At 40.7% G+C, this 13,804-nt stretch overlaps 2 protein-coding genes across 2 annotated transcripts; both read right to left on the bottom strand.

Moving 5' to 3' along the window:
- Nucleotides 1-380: 380 nt before the first annotated feature.
- On the bottom strand, nucleotides 381-5,251 carry LOC117924617 (ATPase 8, plasma membrane-type). Its single transcript, XM_034843295.1, has 15 exons — nucleotides 4,997-5,251; nucleotides 4,636-4,755; nucleotides 4,446-4,544; nucleotides 4,218-4,355; nucleotides 3,799-4,113; nucleotides 3,395-3,721; nucleotides 3,167-3,286; nucleotides 2,952-3,074; nucleotides 2,768-2,872; nucleotides 2,365-2,674; nucleotides 1,577-2,091; nucleotides 1,335-1,508; nucleotides 1,070-1,252; nucleotides 793-974; nucleotides 381-679 (listed from the first exon to the last, which is right to left on the bottom strand). Exons 1-15 carry the CDS (start codon nucleotides 5,045-5,047, stop codon nucleotides 583-585), a joined length of 2,859 nt encoding a protein of 952 aa, XP_034699186.1. The 5' UTR covers nucleotides 5,048-5,251; the 3' UTR covers nucleotides 381-582.
- Nucleotides 5,252-13,086: 7,835 nt separating this feature from the next.
- LOC117925536 (60S ribosomal protein L39-3) lies at nucleotides 13,087-13,804 on the bottom strand. Its single transcript, XM_034844558.1, has 3 exons — nucleotides 13,698-13,804; nucleotides 13,442-13,545; nucleotides 13,087-13,351 (listed from the first exon to the last, which is right to left on the bottom strand). The coding sequence occupies exons 1-3, from the start codon at nucleotides 13,698-13,700 to the stop codon at nucleotides 13,303-13,305; spliced, it is 156 nt and encodes a 51-aa protein (XP_034700449.1). The 5' UTR covers nucleotides 13,701-13,804; the 3' UTR covers nucleotides 13,087-13,302.

Below are 13,804 nucleotides of genomic sequence, written 5' to 3'. Positions count from 1 at the left end.
TAAGGTAGAGTTTGATAGTGCTTCTAAAAAGTGTTTTTAGGATAATCATTCATCAAATATTTCTATAAAAAACAGTAAAAGTGAGTTTTCAAATTTTTAAAAGCATGTATTAAATTTTATCAAACATCTATCTTTTTATCAAAAAACAAAAAATAAAAAATACAGCCAAACGGACTCCAAAAATGATTCTTACACTAGGTTTTTTCTTTTGTGGTTTTAAAGGGTTCTTAAGTTTTTGATAGAAATACTACTGATGAAAGTGTTACAGTTAACGATCAACAAGATTCGAGCAGGGAGATTACTGACATGCCTTGAAGAACCTGCATGGAACTTAGGAAGTGGAAGATTGACAGAACTGCAGGAAAAGTTTTGAGTGTGTATGAAGTAGGAACTCCAAAACCCTTCCAACTCGGGAGCTAATTCATCTTCAAATGCAAAGATAACAAACACAAAATAAATAAATATAGTCTAGTTTTTTTATTATTTTTTTCCCATCCGCAGGGCCCCATTTATGTATGTTTGTTTCTGTTTTTTGCTCTTGATCCTCTATCTTCCTCACCTACACTCCAAACTTGATCATTTTTAAACTGTGTAGTGTTGTTGGATGGTTTCAATGTCCAGTCCCTTCAGCTTCACCACTGATTCAACATGGCCCTTGAGTGTATGGAGCTCCCTGAGCCTGCAACATTTGCAATACTATGAGGAAAATGCCTTCTAACTGAACTTCAGGAAAGAGTTTCTAGGTCCTGTTTTCAGCCTCAGGAGAACTGTAATCAGCAATTGAAGGATTACCTTGCGACTTCTGCCCGTCTCTTAGCTTGCTCTGCAATCTCAGACAACTCCCGGTAGCTGCTGTTGTCATTGAACAAGTTTGAAGTCTCTGGTGGCTGGAGACCATGCAGTGTACGTTGAGCCAAGGCCCATTGTGCCTCCCTCTCTCCCCTTCCATAATCCTTCTTTGTGGTGAATGCAGTCTAGATTATGATTCAGAAGCACACAAAGAAATACAGTGAGCAAAAGGAATAGATATCTACAAAGTTTGATGATGTTGTGGAGTTTGTTTAGGAACCTTGTTTTGGAGCAGATTATCCCAGGCCTTCCCACTCAATCCGTATCGAATGATGAACTTGAGGATATCAAGAGGGAAGTAGGTGATGATGCTGAAGAGCCATATGGCTCCTGCCCATCCCCACCCAATGCCTTCAATCCGAGCAAAGCCCCAGCTTGGATACACGGCTATGCATGTGGCAACCTTTGTTGAACAGCCACCAATGTTAGAACAAAATATTATGGTCATGTGTAATTGAAGGCACCCTATCAGAATCCGTACTTACCAACTGGGCCGCAATGAAGGCACCGACTAGCAAGAGTCCAGGGCGTTCAACAAAGGACCAGCTCTGCGACCTGGTAACAAAGATGAGTGCTTGACTCACAATACTCACTTGAAGATAGAGAGCAGCGGTCAACTCATCTCTATTATGCCTGATTGATCTAACACCAAATTTGTCCTGCAAATAGAAAAATTGTTAGAATCTGGTTTGGATTGGAGTTTACCAGTTTATTGCCTATCCCTTACCGAAAAGAAGTCAGTGTCATGAATAAGCCAGAAGAAGAGGACGGTTATAAGGGCAAGGTAGGTGCCAAGGACAATGCCAGTGGCAAAGATTTCCTTGAGTTTCCATGAGTCGGGCATAGGTGATGGCTTCACCCTGTCCTTAGAGATGGTCATGATGGTTCCATCATTGAGAATGGCGATGATCAGAACCATGAAAGGTGAGAAGTCAAACTTCCAGATAAGAGCGATGAGCATGAAACCAAGCACAATACGGATTGTGATTGAAACCGCATAGATGGTATAGTTCTTCATCCTCTGGAAGATGGCTCTGCTTGTCAACACAGCACTAACAATCACACTCAGCCCTGGCTCTGTCAGGACTATATCTGATGCGCTCCGGGCTGCATCAGTGGCATCTGCCACAGCAATGCCAATGTCTGCCTTCTTCAGTGCTGGGGCATCATTCACACCATCTCCCGTCATTCCACAAATGTGCTTTCTCTCTTGGAGCTTCTTAACAATTTCGTACTTGTGCTCTGCAAGCCCCATTTTTCTATTAGTCCTAATAGCTGTAAATTTGGCAAATACTACTAATAATGGGAATGACCACAAAATTTTACAACCTTGCCAACCCCAAAAGATTGGTATATCCCAAATTTTGAGTCCTTCTATCTCCTAGGAAATAAAACCAGCTAAGAATAGGATTTATGGATGGAGTTAGGGTCAAATATTTAGTTTGTTAAACATATTTCTTATCATAAATATGTAGTGCTTCAGTGTTTTCTTTTAATTCAGGTGAAGCCAATTACCAGGGAAGACTCCAGCAAAGCCATCGGCCTTTTCAATGAGCTCATCAACAGGGATGGTAGCAATGGACTCGTCCTTGCTCTGGCCGAGGAGGGAGGATGAGGGATACATGTTGGTGCCCATGCCAAGCCTACGACCAGTCTCCTTACCAATGGCAAGCTGGTCACCAGTGATCATTTTAACATTGACACCAAGGTTGAGGGCCCTGCGGATGGTTTCTGCACTATCATGCCTGGGAGGATCAAAGAGAGGCAAAAGACCAACGAACTCCCATGGCTTGCCGGCACTCTCCTTGGTTTTCTCTGGTATGGTCTATAAATTGAGAGAGCACCAATCCAAACCAATTCAGTTAGAAAATTTACCCTGTAGGTAATCATGAACAAATAGCAACCTTAACTGATTCACCTGTCGAGCAACTGCCAAAGAACGTAGACCGCGGTCAGCATAATTGTCAATGATGGAGTGAGCCTTGTCCTTTACGTCTCCTTTGAGCTCACAAAGGTCAATTATCTGGTAAAGAAGTATGGAAACATTTAGACACCAGAAACACAACACCCTGCCGGTATAAGTGGAGAGGAGTATCTTCTACCTGTTCAGGCGCACCCTTGCTACATCTGTGCCAATCACCATTGGCATCAATATAGGTTATAGCAGTGCGCTTGTCCACTGGGTTGAAGGGAAGGAAATGGACCTCTGTGATCCCTGCCCTTGCCTGCAAAGCTCACAAGAAAGCAACAAGAGACACCTGACTTGAGTCCCTCAATTCATGACACACAGTAGATTAACATGAATCCAGTTGCTTACCTCCTTTGGATCTCCCAACATTCCAACAATGGAAGCATCAATGGCGTCCTGGTTTTCAACCCTTGAAGCCCTAGCGGCCAGCAAGACAACACTGTCCTTGTCCATGTCCTTTGGGAATACCTGCAATTATAATTGTGCCCATAATAAGTTCCATACTTGTGATCACACACTTGTTTATATTCTACTCCTTCATTTTGGAAATTATATAACTGGGCGTAAGCTTCCAACCTCAATGAGGGTCTTGTCCACGGTAAGCTTGTTGAGGGTGAGGGTTCCGGTCTTATCACTGCAGAGTACATCCATGCCAGCCATCTCTTCAATAGCAGTCATCCTCTTGGTGATGGCGCCTTGTTCTGATAGCCGGTGGGATCCAATAGCCATTGTCACGGATAAAACTGTTGGCATGGCAATTGGAATTCCTCCAATGAGAAGCACCAGAAGATTGTCAATCCCCTCTCTGTACTTCCGTTGCTGGATAGGGTACATCACCACAATCTCCACAAGCATACCCATAGCAATGGAGCAGATACAGAAGTTACCAATGGCGGTCAACACCTGAACAAACAATCAACCACAGACAAACAAATTTAGCATCTGTTGCTGGAAAATCAAGTCACAGTGGAAGAGAGTACCTTTTGGAAGTGGCCAACTTGGTTGGTGCTGTCAACAAGGTGGGCGGCCTTGCCAAAGAAGGTGTGGACACCGGTGGCAATAACCACAGCCTCAATTTCACCTTGCTTGCAGGTGGAACCAGAGAAAACCTCATCACCTGGGTTCTTCGTCACGGGAAGGGACTCACCAGTGAGGGCAGACTGGTCGATCTTGAGAGGATCTCCTTCCAGGAGACGGGCATCGGCTGGGACAATATCTCCCAATTTAATGCTAATCACATCTCCTGGTACAAGGATAGCTGCCTCTTGCTCACTCCACTTTCCATCTCTCAAGACCTTCAGTGAGTCCATAAACATACATCTCATTGCATTTCTTTCTAATGAATCAAAATTGGATTATATCTACTTTTAATATAAACAACAAGGAAGAACAACAATACCTTGGTTTTAGGAGCGAGGCCCGCCATTAGAGCGGCTGCAGCATTGCCTGCATTGTTTTCTTCAATGAAACTGATGGTTGAGTTGATAATGAGCAACACAGTGATACCCACAAAATCTTGCCAATCCGGAGGCTTTCCCTGCATAGTAAGAAACCTTACTGGTCATTGAGAGACATATAAATATATAGAGGGAGTTTGAAAAAAAGAGAATTTGATAATGGTGATTACCCCTCCATTTGCCAAAACAATGGCCATAATAGCAGCGCACTCCATAACCCACGACAGAGGATTCCACATAAAGCCCAAGAACTTGAGAATCTTGCTCTCCTGTTTCAGGGGTTTATTCAAACATCAGATTTTCTTCCAGCTGTACCGTAAAGCTGTACTGTAAAGTAGTGATAAAATAAAAGAAGTTTGCCTTCTTTTCTTCAAGCTTGTTGTGGCCAAAGATTTGGAGCCTGTGCTCCCCTTCCTCTGATGTCAAACCGTCTTTGGTACATTTCAGCTGCTCGAACACTTCCTCGATGGGAATTCGTTCCTGCACATAGGGCAACCAAGTTTTCATTACTACCGCAAAATATCAATGCATATAGACCACATTTTCTCAACAACCAAATAGAAAGCAAATAGAACAACACTTTTGGCTGGCCTTGTTGGGGGTGAGTGCAATTTTCAATAGGTTTCCCAGGAAGATCAAAACCCCATCAACATTTTATTAATACTCCTCATCAGTTATCTTAACAACCAAAAGAGAAAGCAGGCGGGAGCTTTGGACTCACAAGGTCGACAGATTCATTCTTGATCTCTTCCAAGGACATTGTAGAAGCCATGGTGAGTGAAGAAGAAGAAGAAGAAGAAGAAGAAGAAGAAGAAGCCTAGATTAGAGAGATCAAGTCTCCCAAAAGAGGAGCTTCTTCTCCTCCTCCTCCTGATAATTTGCTTCTCAGGAAGGGCAGTCTCTTTTAGCAGACTCCCTCTTCCTCCTCCATATGAGGCAATCAAGCACAGAGCTGGGTCTTTCCAATAGAAAAACCTAAGCCTTAGGCATTGAGAGCTCCATTTTCTTATATAATCTACTCCCAACTCCCAACTCCCAAGAAAGAGGAAAAACAATTGAATTTGCGGGTGTCCCCACAACAAATAACTAACTGTAACGGTCGGGAGGATGTCTGTTGTGGGTTTTGTGGCTGCGCAAACGCCCCGGCTCTTTGTGGGTGGACAAGCCGCCACCACGGCCCATGTCTGGGTTGTCTTTTGTTTTGACACTAAAATCTAGCAACACTTTAATTGAAATTTGAATTTTGAAATGCAATTTTTATTTTTTTTTGTAAAAATATTATATTCAAATTTATTAGTTCTTGAGTATACAAATCTTTTTGAAGTTACATTTTTATCTTCAAATTTAATTGAAAAAAATTGGTTATTCAATTAATTTATCAGCTTTGATTAAAGCTTTGTCATCAACTGGTGGAAAGAAAATATGGAAAGATGAAAAGAGAAGTAAATGTTGATTTCTACAATAGTTTTTCTGCTTGGACAGCACCTCAGGGGGTTCATAACTTGATAAAAATTGTTATGACTACGTCACGTTAAAACCAAAAGAAACTGGACCCGATTGATATGAAGAGTAGTTCAATTTGAGCACAAGGATCCAATATTTTAAAAATGTTTCCTCCTTCCCCGCTAATTTGATCAAAGTATGGAAATCATCACAACTGAGTTCATTTTTTAGAATGCATTAAAATTCTCAGATCGACTCCATTTATAATATGCTTAATTCATAAATGAAAACCAGTCAAATTGTGGTAGGCTAGCGTACACCGCATGCTGAGCATGACCTTTAGTGCCTTCATGGGCTGAGCTTTCATGGCCAAAGCAAAGCTGATTTTAATCAAAACAATTTCTTAATTTTAATAAAACTTGTTAATAAGCCAAAATTTGTTTCATAATTCGAACAAATAATTTCAACCCGATAAAAATAAAAGCAAAAGCAAAAGTTATTAGTAGATGAGACTTGAATAATCACCATTCACTAAAAATTACCAATATTATCAGAGTCTGCCTTTTATTTCTCTAAAGAGTTCAACTGTAGAGAGCTTTGTTTGAAGTTCTAATTTTAAAGGATTTTTATCCCAATTTGCCTGAACCTTTAATGCACTTAGAAGGGTGTTGGAAGAGTGTTTTCCCACTCCCCGCTTGCCCAAAAGAGTTCATGAGAAGCTGCTAAATCAGGAGGCCATGCGTATTTTGCTTTGAATCAAGCTTTTATGTCCATCGTACATGCCAATGCACATTCCCAGGCTCATGAGGTTGGTGGTGTGAGGAGAAGAAGGCCAAATTATGTAAAACCTATCATCATACAACAAATGAAAAGACGTGGCACCAAACACACCAAGGAGACAGGTTTCAACGTTTCACAACAGAATTTCTAGTCGCACTTGGCCTGTGAGGACAATAACTACTGGCCTCTCTCCCATAAGTACTAGTTTCATCTTCTCAACGATGGCCACAGTAGCTCATCATACATTTCCCGGCCGTGTATTCCAGCCCCTTACTAACAATTTTCCACTTCTTTCGGATTTGATGAGTAAATGCTTTAACCAGCAGGAAAAAAGGGTATTGCCAGTTATCCCAGGGAAATCAGCATTAGAATCAAACCCACAACCCAACACCGCACTCCCCTACAACACCACAAGGGAAAAAAATTAGGATATGCTATTTTGAAAGCACAATGATCCCTTTCAGAACCCACCTTCCCCAGCACAGTATACTTTTTGGTTAGTGGTTTTTACAAATATATTCTGCACAACCTGTAATTGGAGAAGCCATGATTCAGAAAATAACATGGAAGCACAGCAACTACATCATGGTTTTCGGTTGCCTACTACAGGAGACAGTTCAAAACCTTGTATTGCTACAAGATCTAAGCATGAAACATCTGGATTTAAAATGAAACCTCCGAAATTTTAATTTTGAGATCCAGAAATGGTAGTGCAGTAGAAGGGTTTTAATGTAGACACTTCACCTTGCATTCGATTTAAGTTTTGGTACCAAAAAAGATATGATGAAGGGCAGGTCAAAACTTCTAACACCATAATTTGTAGCTCCTCAGCTCCAGATGATGCCAAACATGAATTGAGACTTGGTTTTCTACCCTCTTTAAGCTCTCCACATATCTAATCCGGAATACCACATAATATCTCTGTTCCAGGAGCTTCTCTATCAGTTGTTTATGCAGGAAGAAGGATTCTTTCAATTAATCTCTCTATCACTTACTGTTTCTATGATGATCACACTCCTCTCAACTTTGCCTCAAAGTGACTAATTCTTTGATAATATTTTCACCTTCCCATATGAAACACAAACAAAATATCAACCAACCATACTATACCGTATTTTTTTTTTTTTGATAAGAGCATGTACTAGAAAGCCAAAAAAGGGCGAAAACGGTACACAGAGTATACACTAAACACCCAACAAACTAGGCAACCCAAAGACAAGCGAGCCCACCCCTTACTTAACAGATAACCAATCTACAAAATCAAGCATTGACAAAGTATGATCCTCTATATATACCCTAGCCCAATTCACAAAATTATACAAAAAAGAAAATTTGATGGTTTGGTCAACCCATTCAACACCATTGAACACTCTCCCAATTCTTTCCTTCCATAAGGTCCATAAACGGCCTAAAGGAGCAGCCCTCCACGCCTTCACCCTTCTTTTACCCACAAAAGCATCATTCCATCCAAGCAAGTTCCCCCTCACGGTGAAATGCATAACCCATTGCACATCAAAAAGGGAGAATATCATATTCCACAACATACTAGCTTTGTTACAAAACAAAAAAAGATGGTCGTTAGTTTCTTCTTCATCTTTACACAAGAAACATCTATTTAGCATGTTCCATCCCCTTCTTTTCAATTGGTTGATAGTCAAAACTCTATTCCAAGACGCTTCTCAAGCAAAAAAAAAAACCACTCTCATTGGAGCCCAATACCTCCAAATGATGCACCAAGGGAAAGGATCATTAGAAGCCCTTGTGTAGGAACGGTAGAGAGAACTAACAGAAAAACAACCAATCGTACTTTCTCTCCAGCTCAGTATCCTCCTCATCTCTTCTAATAGCCAAAGAATGAAGTTTCCGAAACAAAGACTCCACCTTTCCCATCTCCCAATCATTAAGGTATCTTGAAAAGCGAGGACTCCAACAACTCAACTCCCCACTCTCCTCCAAAGCATCTTACACCCACCCCCTCTTTGTCTACAACCAAGAAATATAAAGTAGGAAAAGCATCTTTCAACGTTTGATCCTCACACCACAAGTCTTTCCAAAACTTAACCCTTTTCCCATTCCCTACTACGAAACGGGATCTATCTTGAATGCCCTCCCATTCTCTTCTAATGGCTTTCCACAGCCCCATACCGAAACCTCCTCTCCCTACTCTTGAACACCAACCCCCTCCCTCCAAACCAAACTTGTCGATGATGACTTGTTTCCAAAGGGGCTCCCTTTCTTTTGCAAATCTCCAACTCCACTTCCCAAGCAAAGCCTTGTTAAGGGCCACAAGGCTACGAATTCCTAGGCCACCCTCCTTATCAGCACAACAAACCTTCCAATTCACCAAATGAGGCCTTTTTTCCAAGGCTCCAATGCCCCAAAGAAAGTCCCTTTGTAACTTCTCAAGTCTTGCACTCACCTTCTGCAAAGATGGACATAGAATAAATCGAAAGACTAGAAAGGGCACTTTTGATCAAGGTAAGTCTCCCACCCTTGGAGAGATACAATCTCTTCCACATAGATAATCTTTTTCTAAATCTTTGTTCCACTACATCCCACACCCTTAAGGATATTAAAGAGGCTCCCAAAGAAAGGCCTAGATAAGAAGTGGGAAGCTTCCCTACACCAAACCCCAACCCCACAGCTAGCCCCTCCATATTCTCTGCCCCTCCGATGGGAATAACCTCGCTTTTATCAATATTCACTTTTAAACCAGAAAGCGCCTCAAACCACATAAACACCCAACTTAAATATTTCAGCTAGTCACTATTGGCCTCACAAAAGATTAAGGTATCGTCGGCAAACAACAGGTGGGACACATCCCGTCCCTCTCCATTTCTTCTCCCCACCTCCAATCCTGAAATAAAACCCCCACATTTGGCCTTGAGTAGCAATTGACTAAGTGCCTCCATGACCAAAATGATTAGATAGGGAGACAACGGGTCGCCTTGTCTCAAGCCCCTTGAGTTGGGGAAAAAACCTGAAGGAGTCCCATTGATTAGAACCAAAAAACTAGTTGTGGAAATGCACCACTTGATCCAACTAATCCACTTTTCCCCAAACCCCATTTTAGACATAACAAAAAGGAGAAAACCCCAATTGACACAGTCATACACCTTTTCAATGTCCATTTTTAAGAGGAAACCAAGGCTATTGCTCTTTAATCTTGAGTCAACAACCTCACTGGCAATCAGGATTGCATCTAAGATTTGCCTACCATGGATAAAGACATGCTAAAACTTCAAAACCACCTCTCCCACAACCATCTTCAGCCTATTTGCCAACACTTTGGCTAACAACTTGTACAATCCCCCAATCAAACTAATCCGTCTAAAATCTTTTAGCTCCACAGCTCCCCCTCTTTTTTGGAATCAAAACCAGGAAAGTAGAGTTTAGGCTTCTCTGGAAAGTGCCTCAACTACAAAACTCACCAAAAAAAGCCATAATCTTAGATTTGGTGAACTCCCAGCAAAATTGCCAAAAGGCCAAAGTAAATTGATAGGGCCTAGCGCTTTGTCGCTTGAGAGACTATAGAGGGCTTAAAAACCTTCCTCTTTTGTAAAAGGTGGCTCTAACTTTCTGGATTTATCTTCCCCCAACACCCCAAACTGTAAACCCCTTATACTCGGTCTCCAGTCCCTTGAATCTAACAACAAAGCTTGGTGCCTTGCACACCCCAGCCTTAATCTCATCCTCATCAGTAAAAGTAACCCCATTGATTTTCACTTTGGTTAATAAATTCCTCCTCGGATGGGCATTAGCCATCTTATGAAAGAATCTAGTGTTCTTGTCTCCCTCCTTTAACCAAATTTCCCTAGACTTTTGTCTCCACAAGGTTTCTTCCAACAAAGCCCATTTATTGTGATCTTCCAAAGCCCTTTTTTGGCCCCTACCTCCTCCAAATAAAGAGGGTTGTCCATCTCCTTCAAATCCCATAATTGAACACGAGCAAAGGCTTCTGATTTGCTAACAAAGACATTGCCAAAAACATTTTTGTTCCACTCTCTTTGATCCTTTTTAAGAGCCTTCAACTTCTCAACAAGGCAATGACTACTGGTTCCTATAACTATATATTCAGTCCACCACTTTCTCACTAACTCCTTGAAACCGTCCGACAAGAGCCACATATTTTCGAACCTAAAAGGGATCTTGCCCTTTAACCCCTCCACCCTCAAGAACAATAGGACAGTTATCAGAAACTATCCTAGGGTGGGCATATTGCAAAATCCTTAAGAAATGATCTTCCCACTCATCAATGACTAAGAATCGATCCAACCTTGAAGCTACTTGAGAATTAATGCCTCTACACCATGTGAACTGACTACCAAATAGAGGAAAGTCCTTCAATCTCAGCTCCTCAATGACTTCTGTAAACCTCCTCCTATCTACCGTGAAACTAAAAACATTCCTTCTTTCCCCCGGGAACCTAACAGAGTTGAAATCCCCACCAACACACCAGGGATCATCCCACAGACTTCTAATTGCACCCAATTCATCCTAGAAATCCTTCTTTTCTCTCCCCAAGACAGGACCATAAACACCTGTGAACACCCAGACAAAGCCATCCTCAAGGCTTTTAAAACGACCAAAGATGAAGAACCCTCCTCACTCCAACTCCAAAAGATCCAAAACCCTATTGTCCTGAAAAAGCAAAATGCCACCTGACACTCCTCTAGCATCGACTATATCCCAATTCAAAAACCTTCCACCCAAACTTTTCACTATCTTTTCCGACATCTCTTGCATTTTTGTCTCAAGAAAACAAACCAAGTCAACCTTTTAAGACCTAATCACCAGTTTTAATCAACTTCCTTTTCTCCCTGTCATTGAGGCCTCTAACATTCCAAGAGAGAATTTTGATTTTCATCAATCAACTGGAATCAGCTCCCAATTGTTCTTACCTCTCCTTCTGGACCCTAAGGAAGAACCTCTATAACTTACTGAACAATCCAATCTCGAGTTCCCTCTTGGAACGAGAAGAGGACACAAGATTCTTCTTCCTCCCTTCCCGCCTCCAACCTTCTTCCTTAGCTTTTTCAACATCGATCAAATTTCTTCTTCAAACACATCAACTGGCACTCCCGTAAATCTACTAAAATCAAAAGTATCATCTTTAGAAGTATCAAATCAGAAAATTCAAAACATTCACTATTTCAAATACTACAACTCTCCACCAATACTGTTAAAATTTTTAAAATCTCCTTGTTACCCTAATCGTTGAATCACACTAATGTTAAAAATCCCTATGCTGCCCTAATCCTTGGACCACGTTGATATTAAAAATCCCCATGCCACCCTCATCCTTGGATCACATTAATGTCCACAAATATGGAGCCTAACCAATGGGTTGTAATTAATACAACTTCTTCCCAATGCAGTCAAGAAAAACATGGGTTCAATTTAGCTATAGCTATGTTAATGCACTCTTATGAGAAATTAATCTAGTGTATAAAGTACAACAATCCAAATTAGAATTTTCCCTTTCATATAGAGAAGAGTTGCAAGGATTTTGCATGAAGTCATGAGTTTGTGGTTAGAATACATTTCCACTTGCCCTTACAAAGTTGACTCTCCTGCAGCATTCCAAATCTTTCTCATTTAAAACACCCAACAAACCTTTCAACATGAGTGCTTGTATCTAGAGCAAATGATTTTGTTAACTATCTTTCCAACCGATTTACCCTTCTCCTACATTTCAAATAATCCTAGCTCATTGGAAAATCTTTTATAGAAATCATTTATGACTAAGTGTGCTCAAAAACCCTAAAAGCACATCTACTTATGAGTCAATCTTCCCTCAAATACCCCAAAACCATTTATTTTGTCATTTATGTCACAGGGCATCTCAATCCAAAATTTCTCAGTTTCTAAATCTAGATTTCATCTTAACTTCTTCATTAACTCGGTGCCAAAGAATACCATTGTTCTGTTCCAAGACAACCAATGCATTATGGAAAATACTTGCAGTCCAAAATTTCTCAGTTTCTAAATCTAGATTTCATCTTACCTTCTTCATTAACTCGGTGCCAAAGAATACCATTGTTCTGTTCCAAGACAACCAATGCATTATGGAAAATACTTGCAGTCACTTTCCCTTCTCTTTACTGTAAAAGTTAAAATCACCTGTTTTTTGGAGTTAGCCACATTATAGGACAACTACACAACTTCCACTACATCCAAAATTACAAAATTTCTTAAGTACACTATGTGGGTTAACAGACTCAATCTAAACTGGTGCCCTTGCAGTGGAAAAAGGACCAACTTCCACTACATCCAAAATTCCAAAATGTCTTTAGTATTTGGGAAAACAGATGATCTTGGGGAAACAAACTTGACCTAAACTACTGCCCTCGCAGCAGTAAAACGACCAAAGGTCTCCATTCCACATATTATTTCTTTCCACAACTCTTTAGTCATAAATTTTGATTTGAAAATATGATCAAGAAAAGATTACACTAGGTAACATTAAGCTATTAACAGACTTAAAATTAAGAAAAATATACAACAAAAACCCTTGAATTGGCAGATTCAAGTAGAAATGGAGGTATGGATAGGTATGCTAAAACTGATGGCAAAGTTCAGTTTCAAAATATAACTACAACTGCATTAGAAACCATCACAGAATCATATTAAGGAAAAAAGTAGGTTTCATCCATTAAATAAGAAATACTATGAATCAAAACAGAAATCTCTTCAAAACCTCTCAACTAACCGACTCTATAGAGTTCCCAACTGATCATACCCATATTTCAAGTATTGCAAAAACACAAAATACTAATTAGAATCCAAAACAACTGATCCACTTCAAAACCCTAGCTTCGTACGGCGCCAGTGCCTGCGCTTCGCGTTGTACCTGAACGACATGACGCCACATTAGTTTGAATTCGGTGCTTCCATCCATGAAGGTTAAAGAGATCTAAATAAAAACTCAGTAGAACTAAACCTGATGGTGTTGTCCGTACGCATACGGATCCAGTGAGGAATCGGCCTGTTCTGCCTCATCTTCTTCGCTAGCTTCTTCTTGATCATGAAGGTCTTGTGCGACGGCTGCTCATAAAAAAAGGGTCCGAAAAATGAGAATAAGCTCGAATCGAACAGTAAACAACCCACCAATAATCAGATTTCTAGCGAGAGAAAACAACAGTTCTGCAGGGAGGAAAACTCAGTTTCAATGTGAGAGATGTAGAGAGAGAAATCACCATTTTTGAGATCTTCAGAGCTCGCCGACGCTAAGGCAGGGTTGCAGACAGAAACCCTTTACAACAGAAACCCTAGAATGTGAAATCGCGGCCCCTTATATAGCGAC

The sequence above is a fragment of the Vitis riparia genome, chromosome 11 (genome assembly GCF_004353265.1).
Source record: "Vitis riparia cultivar Riparia Gloire de Montpellier isolate 1030 chromosome 11, EGFV_Vit.rip_1.0, whole genome shotgun sequence".
Lineage (NCBI taxonomy): Eukaryota > Viridiplantae > Streptophyta > Magnoliopsida > Vitales > Vitaceae > Vitis > Vitis riparia.
This window is presented reverse-complemented; position numbering and strand designations above follow the sequence as displayed.